The sequence below is a fragment of the Lucilia cuprina genome, chromosome 6 (genome assembly GCF_022045245.1).
Source record: "Lucilia cuprina isolate Lc7/37 chromosome 6, ASM2204524v1, whole genome shotgun sequence".
NCBI lineage: Eukaryota > Metazoa > Arthropoda > Insecta > Diptera > Calliphoridae > Lucilia > Lucilia cuprina.
This window is the reverse complement of record NC_060954.1, coordinates 27,249,595-27,263,390: the sequence shown is the minus strand read 5'-3', so window position 1 is coordinate 27,263,390 and position 13,796 is coordinate 27,249,595. Positions and strand designations below refer to the sequence as shown.

The window sequence follows — 13,796 nt, the reverse complement described above, 5'->3', positions numbered from 1 at the left end:
TTATCTAATAAAATTTTACAATTAAAATGTTTAATTTTTATTGAGTGTTAAGGGGTATTAAAACAATAAACTATCATTTAACTAAATACAACTTACCGAACTTCTTGTTTCTGTAAAATTACTTAAGTCTGGTGTAATTGATGCACGTCCCCGTTTTCCACGACCTTTGGAACTGCGAGCATCTAAATCTTCAGTAGGAGAGTCACAAAATCTAAGAAAAAAAAAAAAATAAAACTTCTGTGAATTTATTTTAGTGCGTAAAATATTTTAAATTGTTAATCAATGTTAAAGTTCAACTCCCACATTAAATTATAGTATCAGATTATTGAAGAACTAATATTAATAAATTTTCCGTCATCCACATCTCAGTTAGTGGACGTTTTATTTTTAACAAAGAAATAAAAAATTTTATTTCTCTAGACCATTTTTTTGATAGAATACACATCGTCCTTGTTTTGAATTTTAGTACCATGTGGAATTTTTTGATATTTTTTTTATTGCAATTTGTACCTCTACTGGTTGTACTTATGTGCACAATAGCATTTATCGATATCTTAATTGGTTAAGGATCTAGCAAAAAGTCCAATGTTTTTCAAATTATTTTGATTTAAATCATAACACCACGATAATATTATTTTATTTACAATAGTTTGTTTGACACCTTAAATGACGGATCCTCACTCACCTTTTGGAGCACTGATCCACTTAAAGGCTAAGAAGAATATATTTAGCATTCCGATTTTTAACTTTGGTGGGAGTAAATTAAGTCCTCAAAATTAAATTTCAATTTGAAAGAAAAATTGCAATTTCTAGATCAATTCGTATAAAATGATGCTGTGCTAATAAGAATTATATAAATATAGTATAAATCTAATTGATATTCTTATTTAACATAGCTAAGGAAAATGAGAACAAAATAATTCTCGAAAATTGTCTTTACCAAAATATTGCTAATTGTATTTTTTACAAAAGTTGTAGTAACATCTAAAATCGTACGACGAACAATAATCGTCGTACGATGATTTTGATACTCATGACCTTGTAATATATCTAGTGTCCAAACGTTCGGGTACGGCGAAATTTTGACCGAACACGGAACTATTTTTAAATTCTTTATTTATCATATTTTTACATCATCAAAAATTTTTAAAAATGCTGAAAATTTGTTTACATACATCCTGGCTGAACAATAAATTTCCGATATATATAGGTACAAAACGCCTTTTTAACTGTTCGTTTTTCGGCTGATTTGACAAACAGTTAACCAGAAAGAGATTAAAAAGCTAAGAAAAGTGAAAAATTTAATTTGAATTATCTAGTTTCGACTATATATTTTTGATCTCATTTGTAACATGAAATTTTCTAGGTCCTTATTCTCAAACGATCTAGACGTGTCTGTCAGTATCTTAAAAGAACGATAGGATCTAAACTATTGTTGCAGATTGATTTGTATTCAAAATGGACAAAATCGGTTTACATTTTGACATGGCCTCCATATAAAGTTCGCTTTAGAAAATGACTAACGTTCACAATAGGTTTAAAAATATTAGTATTTTTATGAAATTATACTTAAATTTTTTATGAACCAAAATTTCATATAAATCGGCAAATTAAAATTTGCGAATTGTGTTAAGTATTGTAAGTATATTATCTTTATATTATATATATTTTTTTATTTTTTTAGAGACTGTAATTTTACTGATTCGATAAAATTTATTTTGATTTCGATACATATTTAAAATGAAATTTCGATCACCTTGGATCATAATATGATCATGTATAAAAATATTATGATAAATACAAAAATATCATGATGAAATATTTTGACGGTATATAATCATAATACGATATTTTAAAATTGTTACAATAACGATATGTTTAGACTACAATAATAATTTTAACCACAACCATGTTTTTTCTCCGCGTGCTCTTACAAAGAATTATATCATTGTCAATGAATCGTTAATAAAAATTAAAGGTATTAAGATTTATGCATTTCACAAAAATAGTTTGTTATTAGAAATTTATCACTCTCTGGGATTCGGAATTAGTTGATAATTGATCCAATTGCTAATTAAAGACCCTTTTCAAAAAATCTTCCGGATGTTCATATTTTGGTTTTAAATGTTATAGGTTAGATTATGTTAGGTTGATAGAAGGATGTATACTACATCAAATCCAAAGAAATACACCTAGGCCATAATCGGGCCTGTTGTGCGCTCCTTATCATGAGAAGAAAATAAAGAGTGAACTGAATGAATTATTTTTCAGTGTTCAGAAACTCAGTATCCTGAACGTAATTCCTAAGAATCTTTCAATCAGTGTTAACCAGGAATGTTATTTCCGGAATAACATTACTTCCAAGATACTTGGATCTAACTTTGACGAATGCCTGACAGTGTTTCACTGTCAGAGTTTCACTATCCTCTCCGCATGCTCTACATACGTCTGAATCCGCACGTCCAATTCTGCATAAATGTGCTCGTAATCCTGTGTGTCCACTCAGAATACGTACTATCAAACTAACATCAGACTTGCTCATTTTGAGGATATTTTTCGTCTTGCTCTCATCAGGGGCACCCCATTGGATTTTCGTGGTTCTACTAACGGTTTCATTATTCCAAGAGGTCTTATGGGATTCTCTCACCCATATTTTTAGTTCAGCTTTTGTTGCATTGAATGGTTTTGCGTCTGTCGGGTTAACTGACTCGAGCTACCTTTAAAGCTATTACATTCGCTCTTTCGTTACCGATTACTCCCGAGTGGGCTGGTACCCATATGATGTGCACCTTACCTCTGAGAAAGTATTCAGTTAAAGCTTTCTTACAATCCAATACGGTGTTAGAATTAGTTCTATCTCCTGATATAGCCCTAATTGCCTTCTGGCTGTCGGTAAAAATATTAAGCGCTGGGGGCATAATATTTATTCTAATTCAATTTACGCATTCCGTTACTGCTCGTACTTCTGCCTGGAAGCGTGTGTTACGATTTGGTTTGATCTGCTTCTGGATCCCAGGCCCACTTTATCCCCCAATTTAGAGCCATCCGTGTATAACCTTCCAATGTGTCCAGTATACATTGATGACGTGTCCACAATACCACACCACAATGAAATAATTGTTGTTTTGAAAAAATGCTAAAATAAATTATATTTAAAATTCAGTTCGAATTGAGTTTAACGTAAGTTCAGATAAAATGCACCTTATCATATTAAAACTTCTGGAAGAATATTAATTTTCGAAATTTTTACATTTTTTGAAATTTCAGTTTTAAATTCAACTTATTATACCTGTCATACAAGATACTATTTAAGCCCCTTAAATATTAAAGTATATAAGTATATATAATTAGAGGAATAACAGATATAAATAAATAAATAAAAATATACTTTAACCCTTTTTGACTATGAAGTTAACTTGATGTGAATATTTTTTAAAAGTTTTGTTTTTGAAACTAATAATTTATGTAATTCTTTTTTACGGTCGATTTTCATTCAAATATGTCTAAACAAACAAACTTTATGTGGCCAAAAAGGGTTAATTCATAAGCTTTTATACCTAATATATAATTTTTTGTATTAAATTTGTCTTATGTATTTAAAAGGGTTAATTTTACTTTTATAGCTGTTATTTTAAACACATGGTAAACAGAGAGTTGTATTGCTAATTGAAATTCATTAGAAATTGATAATTGGGATCCTATCTGGGTATATCTTTGCTTATCAAAACTACCCAAAGAAAACCTAAGAAGGTTCGAAAAAACTCTTAATGATAGCGCTGAATTCCCGCCATGGACGAATCTTGATGTGTTCTTAACGAACACTTTGAAGGAACTTACATCAGTAAATGATGTTCAAATTCGAATACTAATACCCACCCTAACACCCACAATAAACCCAAACATTTTACTGAAAGTAAATATAACCCTGACAGAAGAGCCAAAGCCTTTCAGAATGTAACCCATTCTTCAAAGAAAACCCACCCAAACCTCACAATGAACAAAAATTCTCTAACCCAACCCAAATACCCAATTCAAATACACAGAAGAATGCAAACACCAAAAAGAAACCAAATACGCAAACTAAACTCTATGGGTCTATTTGCAAACTTTGTGAAAAGAATCACACCCTAAGAGAATGTTCTTCATTTAATTCTTAAGGACTAAACCAAAGAATTGAATTTGTAAATGAGATTGGAATATGTTACAATTGTTTAGCTACTGAACATGTCATAAAATATTGTTATAGCACATTAAAGTGCATATATTGCGGCGGTAAACATAATTCGCTTTTACACAAGCAGAATTCTAACCCTAACCCACAATTTGAGAATACTCAGGCGTCAACATCACAAAACGCAGTGCAGTTTTTCTCGACCCACACCATATCAAGCAAACACCTAAAACGATTTTAGTTTGAATATCCAAGCAATTGTTGTTAAAACATTAACCAAAAACTTACCCACCACAAAATTTAAAACACACCCTTATACAAGTCTTGGAAAATATTCAATTGGCTGACCGAAAGTTCTAATGAAGTTCGATAGACCTTATTATTGGCGGCGTCATGAAATAACTCCCCACGAAATAACTCCCCAAAACAAAAATGAAATAACTCTATAAAAATTTGTTCAGAAAGCAAAAACAACGAAATTTGGGGATTTAATTCGTTTTTTGGGGCATTATTTTACATTTGAAATGGGGAGTTATTTCATTATGAAATAATTCCTCAAAATTCAAAAATGAAATAAATTCCTAAAAATATTTTTTGGGAGTTATTTCATTATATTACTTTTATCACACGAAATAAAATAATATATGTCTGATAGCAGGCGTTTTGGGGAGTTATTTCATGACGCCATTATTGGCAGCTATTTTTAATTATAGATTTTAAAATCTGGGGTCAAAAAGAATTTACTCAATAACCTTATAGCTCAGGAGACTGAGTTTTGCTGGATTTTAACAGGACACGTTCAGAATTCGCAAAATAACCAACCCTTAGTTTCTTACTTCAGTTTACGCTTGATAAAGTTTTGACCAAGTTCTGGGAAATTGAAGATGTACCCACCCAACCCAAAGTTTCAGAAGGAAGTTCTTTATGTGAAGAAACTTCCATGACCACTTCCCTTCGATTATCACATGGTAAATTTACCATTTATATAACCTGTTGTGTTAGGAACATGTTGAGCTAGAACACGTTGCTATGGCTTTATTTCTAAGAAACGAGAAAGTTTGATGAATCCCATTAAATATAGCCCAAACACTACCTCAAATTCCCATTATTACACCATCATGCTGTTGTTAAACTTGATCGTGTTACGAAAAAAGTTCGAGTTGTATTTAATGCATCTAACAAAACCTCGAACAGCAACAGTCTTATGATACCCTACACACTGGTCCTACCCTACAACAAGATTTTGTTGTACTTATCTTGAAATTGCGTTTTTACAAGAAAGTTTATAATACCGACATTACAAAAATGAACAAAACACATCGAAAACAACAAATATTATTCCGTAATGGATTTTTTAATAGATTTAAACTTAAAAAAGTGCAAACATATACATTTTTCAAGAAAAATTAATACCAGCATTTTTTACACCATTAATGGCACCAAATTGGATTTTGTTGACACCATTCTGGATCTCGGAATTTTGCTGGATGCAAAATTGACTTTTGTTCAACATTTAACAATGATTGTTAATGTATCATTTTAGCCATCATTAAACGATGGACAAAAGAATTTAATGATCCACTTATAACTAAACGACTATTTGCTTTTCTTGTACGGCCGATATTGGAATATGTATCAGTTGTATGGGACCGTATTTCAATGTGCATATTGATCATATTGAATCTGTGCAAAAATAATTTTTATTATTTAGCTTAAAGAGCATATATGGGAACTATTCTAAACTGCCACCGTATGCAGCAAGACTCGCTTTGATAAATCTACCAACACTGAAAAGTCGGAGGACGATGCTTAATGTGTCAATTATGATGAATCTTCCAAATTAATTTTTTTAAATGTTCCTCAATGCCAATTAAGATTTAATAATCCATTATACGTCAAAACGTTTCGAACAAATTTCGCTATGACAGATCCGTTTAGAAAGTTATGTTGCTGTTTTAACGAAATGTTTAACTTTGTTGATTTTTCTTTAAAAGTTGATGTTATAAAAAGACTTATATTACATAATCTAAAAAATAATTAATGTTGTTCTATGTTTTAATTTTAAAAATTGTATAAATTGTTAAATAGTCTGTAAGTAATATTTCCATAGACTAAAAAAATAAAAGTGTCAACGTCTATATAATGAAGTGATTTTCTTGTCCCGTCAAGATTCATTATAGGGAAGTTCGACTTTTTTTTAATAGCTTTCGCACTATTTTTAACATCTTATAATTTAGTAAAACTACAATATTCTTTTTTTTATAAAATTTATGAAAAAATAAAATTGAATTCACATATTAAAACATAAAGGTTTTTTTAAATTAACAAAAATTTTTATGGAAATAAAAATATTTCGAAAATTTCGCAATTTTTTTTTTAAATTTACAAAAATATTTTTTAAACAAACTAACATATTTATGTAATTCAAAAAAAATATTTCGTAAAATAACCCAACTTTTTTTCTAAAATTTCGTTGTGCGAAACCACGAAGTATTTCGTGGAGTGTACGACATTTTTCGTGTATTTTAGGCATGAATTATTTTCAGTGTACCTTAATTAAAACAACAGAAAATTTGCTCAATTATCTATTTCTGTCTAAAAGCTTATTAAAGTCAAAATTTGACAAAACCAAATTCCACATAATTTACAATGGGTACACTTTAAAAAAAATTCCTAAAATTTAATGATATGTGGCCAAAAAATATTTATTTTATAATATACAGACGTTTTATTTAATTAGATTAATTAATTATGCCATATAATTTGTATTTTTGATTAGGGTTGTCAATTTATCATGTGACTTACGTCCAGCCCTACTTCAATCGGTTTTGCAATCCTTGATAATGAAGAAAGGGAAAATGTTTCAGCAATTCATTAAAAAGACTATTTTCTATTTTCGCAAACCTACCAACAATCTATTGTTTAAAATGTTATTCCAACATGTAGGTAAAGAAAATTTCCACGTAGTCTCTCTACACAAAATAAATAATAAAAAAAAACAGACTTATTGAGATAATTCTTATAGAACAATAGTTGATAGTCTTGATTCTAAGAAAAATTATTGCATGTATTAATTTAAAAGTGCAAAGAGTTTGACAGTATTTATCAAAGGTGTAGACAGTTCTGTGCCAACTGTTGACATTAAAAACGATAGAGATATTTAAAAAGGAAAAAATTCCTCAGCCAATCTTAAGGGTTGAAATTAAATTTAAATCGCAGTATAACGGTGGAGGAACCCATTAATCGCAGAATTCCTCCTAAATGCCTAAATTGCCAACAGTTCGGTGACACTAGAACATTATGCAAATTACATTCTGTTTGTGTGAAATGAGGAGAAATTCATAAGAGCCAAGAATGTCTATAAAAGAAATATAAGCTATAAAAGAAATATAAGCTATAAAAGAAAATGCAGTAACTGTGGTGAAAATCACACTGCAAACTATCGCGGGTGTCCAGTATTCCAACACATCCAACAATCAACCAAGGCCGGTAGACCTTTATATGATCAATATAAGGCATCTAACATCCCAAGCCTTCCTAATACTTTTAGTTCTCTATATAGAAGTATCACAAATAAAAATAATCATATTCACAAAAGAGTTTTCCGTTACCCAAATGAATGCAAAACAAACTACCAGTGCCCAATATAGAAGTCGTATAAATAATGTAATAAATGCCGCTTTATTTTCATATACACATGCACCAACAGAGGATGTAACTGTACCCGAAACAAATTCTCTAAATTTCATTAAGAATCTAGTTCAAACCATTAACAGTTTCAACAATTGATGTAGAATCAAAGCATGCTCATGCAGATCCTGCTAAATAAAAAATGAATTATTTATAAATTTGTGTTTTAATGCCTTAGCCAACGTAAGCATGAAGTACAACAATTGCAGCTGCTTCAAGATATTAATGTTCTCTGAAACACACTTTATCCTAAAGAATTATTTCAGAATTAACGAATACTACGCGTATGACGTATTTTCGTATGTCTTGCATTTATTATACAACATATATTCAAATTTTCATATTTAATATCGTGTAATATATAAAGAAGTGTTTTATTTATCGTGTTTAATCGGTCGTCTTTTATGAAAACTCGGGGTATTCAGTGTTAGTTCTAAACTGTGTATTTTTAATAAATGTTAAAATTGTGATTTTTACATATATAAAAGTTCTTTGTATTATCTTAGTGCTTCATTCTGTCATTTGTTTTTGTATTTATCATATGTCTACATTTTTTTGTCTGCCTTGGCAGTTCTGAAACTGTATTACCTACTGTTTCTGATTTTTGTGGTTTAAGTCCTTGATAAGATAACATATGGGCAATTCCATGAAAAGGTAAACCAGGACTGAAAAAATAAACTTCATTGAAACTTTTTCTAAATATTTTAAAGAGTAAACGTAATATTCAAATTTTACTATATAAAAGTATTTTTAGCTTATTACTATCTTTAAAGAGAAAACATAATGATTGTATCTAACAATTTCTTTGATTGATTAAGAACTTATAATAAACTTTCATTTAATTAACGATTAAATTGTGGTACTTGTATTAATGCAATTATACTTTAAAATTAATGTTACAACAACAATAAACAAGATCCACGAGTCAAGAGAAAATATAGAGTTCTCTCAACGGTATTTTTTTATTTGATTTGGATGTCATTATACCATACACTGTACTAACTGTACTAATAAAATATCTGCAAACTAAAAAGTGTATTAAAACTGTCAAATTGATATTATGGATTTTGACATACAGCGTACATTAAAGTTCATATATAAAAAACTATCAGCTGTGCTCTCTCATTCACCTACATAAATTCGGCATTCTCAAAATTTTGTTGTTGTATTTCTGTGTGGATTTTAAAAAAGTTGCGTACAGATCTTACTTCGACAAATTCTGATCAGTTGTTGATTTTGTTTTGTAAGTTGAAAGATTATCAACTAACACATGCTCAAATAAGAAAATACACAAGTAAGCTTATAGTGTAGGTGAGTCAACGCAATGTAAGCAGATTTTTCTTGTCCTATCTCGCGTGATAGGGAATCGAGATTTTGGGCAACATTGTTCTAAAGTCATGTACTTGGTGCAAAAACATTATTTTTCTTCGAAATTTCATTATAAGCGGTTCCACGTTTATCAAAATAAAAGTTTAAAGCAAAATATTTGTCACTAACAAATATTAATAAATTTTTTTTTAAAAAATTTTGTATAAATTTATAAGCCCTTAAAGTCCGCCATATACTATATTGTAAGTATATATAAATGCAACTAAATGTATGAAAATAATTTTATTTATTAAGATGGGTAAATATGATATTACAAAGTAAATATGATATTACAAAGAAATGGAGAAAGGAGTTGAAAACGAACGCAGAAAAAATTGAAGCAGTACAGCACAAAAATGTAACATGGAAATATTGGAGAAAAGTTGATAACCGCTTAACGTTAAACTACACTAAAGTTCCACTGGCGGAGTTAATTTATGAAATAGAAGTTCAACTGCCGATTTTTAAACCTCACAGTTTTATAAAACAATGTCAGCAAAGATATTTTAATAACTAAAAACTTAATATTGTAGGTGATGAAGTGTTTCTTCAGATAGATTTAGCTGAAAACTATCGACTGATTCATCAAAACGAAATTCAAGATGTTCATTTCAGCTATAAATAGGTCACTATTTTCACATGCGTTGCGTGGGTCTTTGGTCAAAGTGAATCATTTGCTATTATTAGCGATAAATTAACGCTCAACAAGTTTGATGTGTATTACTTCATTACGAAAATTATGCACCAAATCCAAGGAAAATATAAAAACATTTCATTCATTTGTTATTCTCCGACGGTTGCGGCGCCCAAATTAAAAACAAATTTATTTTGAAAAGTATACCATCTTTTTTAGCCGAGTTTAATTAAAAGTTTTTGGAATGGAACTTCTTTGCCACATCTCATGGTAAAGGCGTCTATACCATAGGTGCTATAGTCAAAAGAAAGGTGTGGCAAGTTGTAAAATCCAATAAATTTATATTGTCAGAGGCTTATTTATTATGATATGTGGAAGAAGTAAATTTCATGTATGTCGCTGCGGAAGAGATCGAAGAGTGCTCCCCTTTTCTTAATCAAAGATGGGAAAATATTCATCCGATTCAAAATATAAAAAAAAACTGATTTCATTTTCATATCATAATAATGAGTGCAAAGTGTTTCTCGAACTGCATATTCAGTAAGAGAAACAATTAAAATTTAATTCGAATATAAGAAGCTAAGTTGCTGGTGAAAACTCAGTTCTTATTTACGTGTTGTGTTATAAAAAGTTAATTTAATTCATTATCGTTTTTATTGAATACAAATGTTTTATTTCTTTTTAAGTTCTTTTAAAAATTTTGTATATTTATTTTTCCAAAATATATATTTTATATTTTAATAATATATAAGAGAAGAATCTGTCGCGTACGATGTGACACGTACGATATTAAATTTTGTTCATAATAAAAAAAATCAAAATAGTTTTTTTTTATTTTCAAATAACCGATTATAAAGGATAAATATGTCCCCTAGTGGTACAAAAAATAGATAGGTAACACCTACACAATTCGCAGATTTTTGTATATTTTTACATGTACCTCAAAATCACTTCCGTTTTACGTCACGTATGATATCCCTTTATTTTGCCCTATATTTTAAACAATAATGATCCGAATTGTATTCATTTTTGTCCACATAGAGAACCCTCTGAATTATTATTTTACAATTACTTTACAATTACAATAATTATTTTACAATTACTTCTGTTTTTCCAAATGCTGATGCTTTAGCTGATCCTCAAAAATTCATGCAGTGGACTTTTCCATGCTGTAGAAATATAAATATTGAATTTTACAATTTTTTTAAGAGTTCTAAAGAAGGATTTGAAAAAATTCATAAGGTATTTCTTGTATTGAAATCTAAGCTTGAAAATTTTGGTGAATTATTTATCATATAACCAAATTTGGAAAAATTCACATCTTCAATGAATATCTGTCCCCTAAACGCAAAAAAACTAACTCTGCTTCTGTAGCGCCGCATATGTCCTGTACAGAAATTACCGCTTCTACCTCCTCGTCTGATGCCATAAACACTACTTCCATTACGGATATTAATTCTGCACCTAATCAAAACATTAATCCCTCCTTCCCTCTTGAAGTTAATGGTTCGGCATTAGATATCAATCATCGGTCTCCAATGAAATCTACAACTTCGAACCAGGGCACACTTAGAACAACAATACAAACACAACATTTTGTTTTTTTACTAGAATCATACTAATGTCAAAAATGACATAAGAAATGTAAACAAATAACATTCTTAACATGTAAACAGTAAATACTTTTGGCATTATTCATACTCTACACAAAAATAAATAAATAATCAACTGCTTTATTGCAGTCACCTTACTTTATTATGACATGTTCCGAACTTGGTGGCTGTTAATTCAGGTGCAACATCTATGCCTGTAACTTCCGAAAATGCAGCAGCTTTTATTCAATCTGCTTAGAATTCATGTACTGAAATCCATCTATCCAGAATAATTCCTCCTAAAAAACAAATTTTTATTTTCCGCTTTGCTTTTGACACTTCAACCGACGTGACTGAGTTACTAAAACCCGTGATACACGGTTGTCAGATCTTACAACGTTGTCAGTAAAATGTTCAGAAAATGTCTAACAATCGTTACAATTTTCCTTTTGCAACGTTCTCAGAAAAAGCATTACCGAAAATATTGCAAGACAAAATTTGTAAGTTAACAGTATTATTAGACATTTTCTGCACATTTTACTGCCAACGTTGTAAGATCTTACAACCGTGTATACATAGCATAATACTACTGGCAGTAGAGTATTGATTGCTGTATCAAAATGTTTAGATACAGTAGAAGTTGATAATATTCCTTTGAATAATGTTGAATTTATTGCAGTTAAAATAAAATTAAACAACTGACAAATTTTCGTTTTTTGTTCACATATTCCTTCCAATTCTGACCAAATAACATATTTACAACATTTTACGTCCATAAAATCTGTTGCCATTCAATGCATCCTGATGATTTAATTTTCGTATTTGGAGACTTTAATTTGCCACATTTTTCTGGAAATTTTTAACTGATTCGTCCTGTAATTCTCCGATTAATATAAAATTTTCACCGAAGAATTCTTAAATAATATATCAGACTTTTTTTGCTTTAAATAAATCGAGTTCTCAATAATTCCAAAAAGTTGCTTGACTTAGTATTCGTAAACGAACAAAATAATGTTCATTAATACGACAACATCCTAACTACAATGATTTAAATTACTATTTATGTAACACAAATTGGCTTGACATCTTGTCGTTATCCAATGGAACTCCGGCTGCAATTGATGCAACTATATATTCTTTATAGTTGGACAATATCCAGGCCACTTCTTTTTATTTTAGTCATCCCTTCACTGGACCTCTCAGACCACTCGCGTAAAATTTTAACGTTATTAAAAACTCAAATAAATTTTTTTAACAAGGAGAAGAACTGATTAAAGTATAAAATGTATGTTAGCTTACACTTGCAACAAAACATCTCATTGAAAAATTACCACGAAATACAATCCGCTGTCGATATATTTACGGATATTTTACAAGATGTTGTCAAAGTGCCTACACCCCGTCACAATCGCGATCTCCGAATATAACGGTTAATTTTAATCAGTGTCAAAGAAGACTCCACATCGCCTTAAAAATTAATAAGAAATCAAATATGAGAAATTACCTCAAAAAGTTAACCCAACTAAGGAAACAGAATATAGTCTATATCAATTAAAGGTCTTAAAGGAAGAAAATCATTTGATAAAATTACTACCACCATGATAAAATTACTACAAAACCGGGAAAAATGTCATTAGCCTGTTGTCTATATTATCAAAAAAGTTATTGTTTAAAAGCTTTATAGTATACCTTAACGATAATTGCCTTATTAATGATCATCAGTTCAGTTTCAGAAAAAAGCATAACACTATCGAACAGGTACATCGAATACTACTCTTATTCGGAAGGCTTTCGAGAGCAAGCAATATTGCTCTTTTGATAAATTCTGGCAACATGGACTAATACACAAAATTATCACAGTACCATCTGCGAATGTTCATAAACTGCTTTAAGAATACATATATGAAAGATCTTTTCAGATCAGATCTAAACAAACGCCCTGACTCACACATCTATATTTGCGGACAATACCGCATTTGTAAGTATACATGAAAACTAGAGTCCGACCGAATTCAAAATTTCGTTCGGTACCGAACCCGAACTTCGGGAAAAATCTCCTCAAAATGAGCAAGTCTGAAGTTAGTATGATAGTACGTATTCTGAGTGGACACACAGGATTATGAGCACATTTATGCAGAATTGGACGTGCGGATTCAGACGTATGTAGAGCATGCGGAGAGGACAGTGAAACTCCGGAGCATTTTCTTTGTCACTGTCAGGCATTTGTCAAAGTTAGATAAAAGTATCTTGGAAGTGATGTTATTCCGGAAATAACATTCCTGGCTAACACTGATTGGAAGATTCTTAGGAATTACGTTCAGAATACTGAGTTTTTGAACAC

The 13,796-nt window shown here is 30.1% G+C and overlaps 1 protein-coding gene across 3 annotated transcripts in view; it reads right to left on the bottom strand.

Annotated features, from left to right (window-relative positions):
* The window catches only part of LOC111679324 (probable serine/threonine-protein kinase DDB_G0282963), a 342,621-nt gene that overhangs the window by 177,354 nt on the left and 151,471 nt on the right, over nucleotides 1-13,796 (bottom strand). For all 3 annotated transcript variants that reach the window (XM_046953880.1, XM_046953879.1, XM_046953878.1), the window contains exon 5: nucleotides 97-211. In XM_046953880.1, the coding sequence (XP_046809836.1) occupies nucleotides 97-211 (115 nt within the window). The remainder of the gene's footprint in view (nucleotides 1-96; nucleotides 212-13,796) is intronic.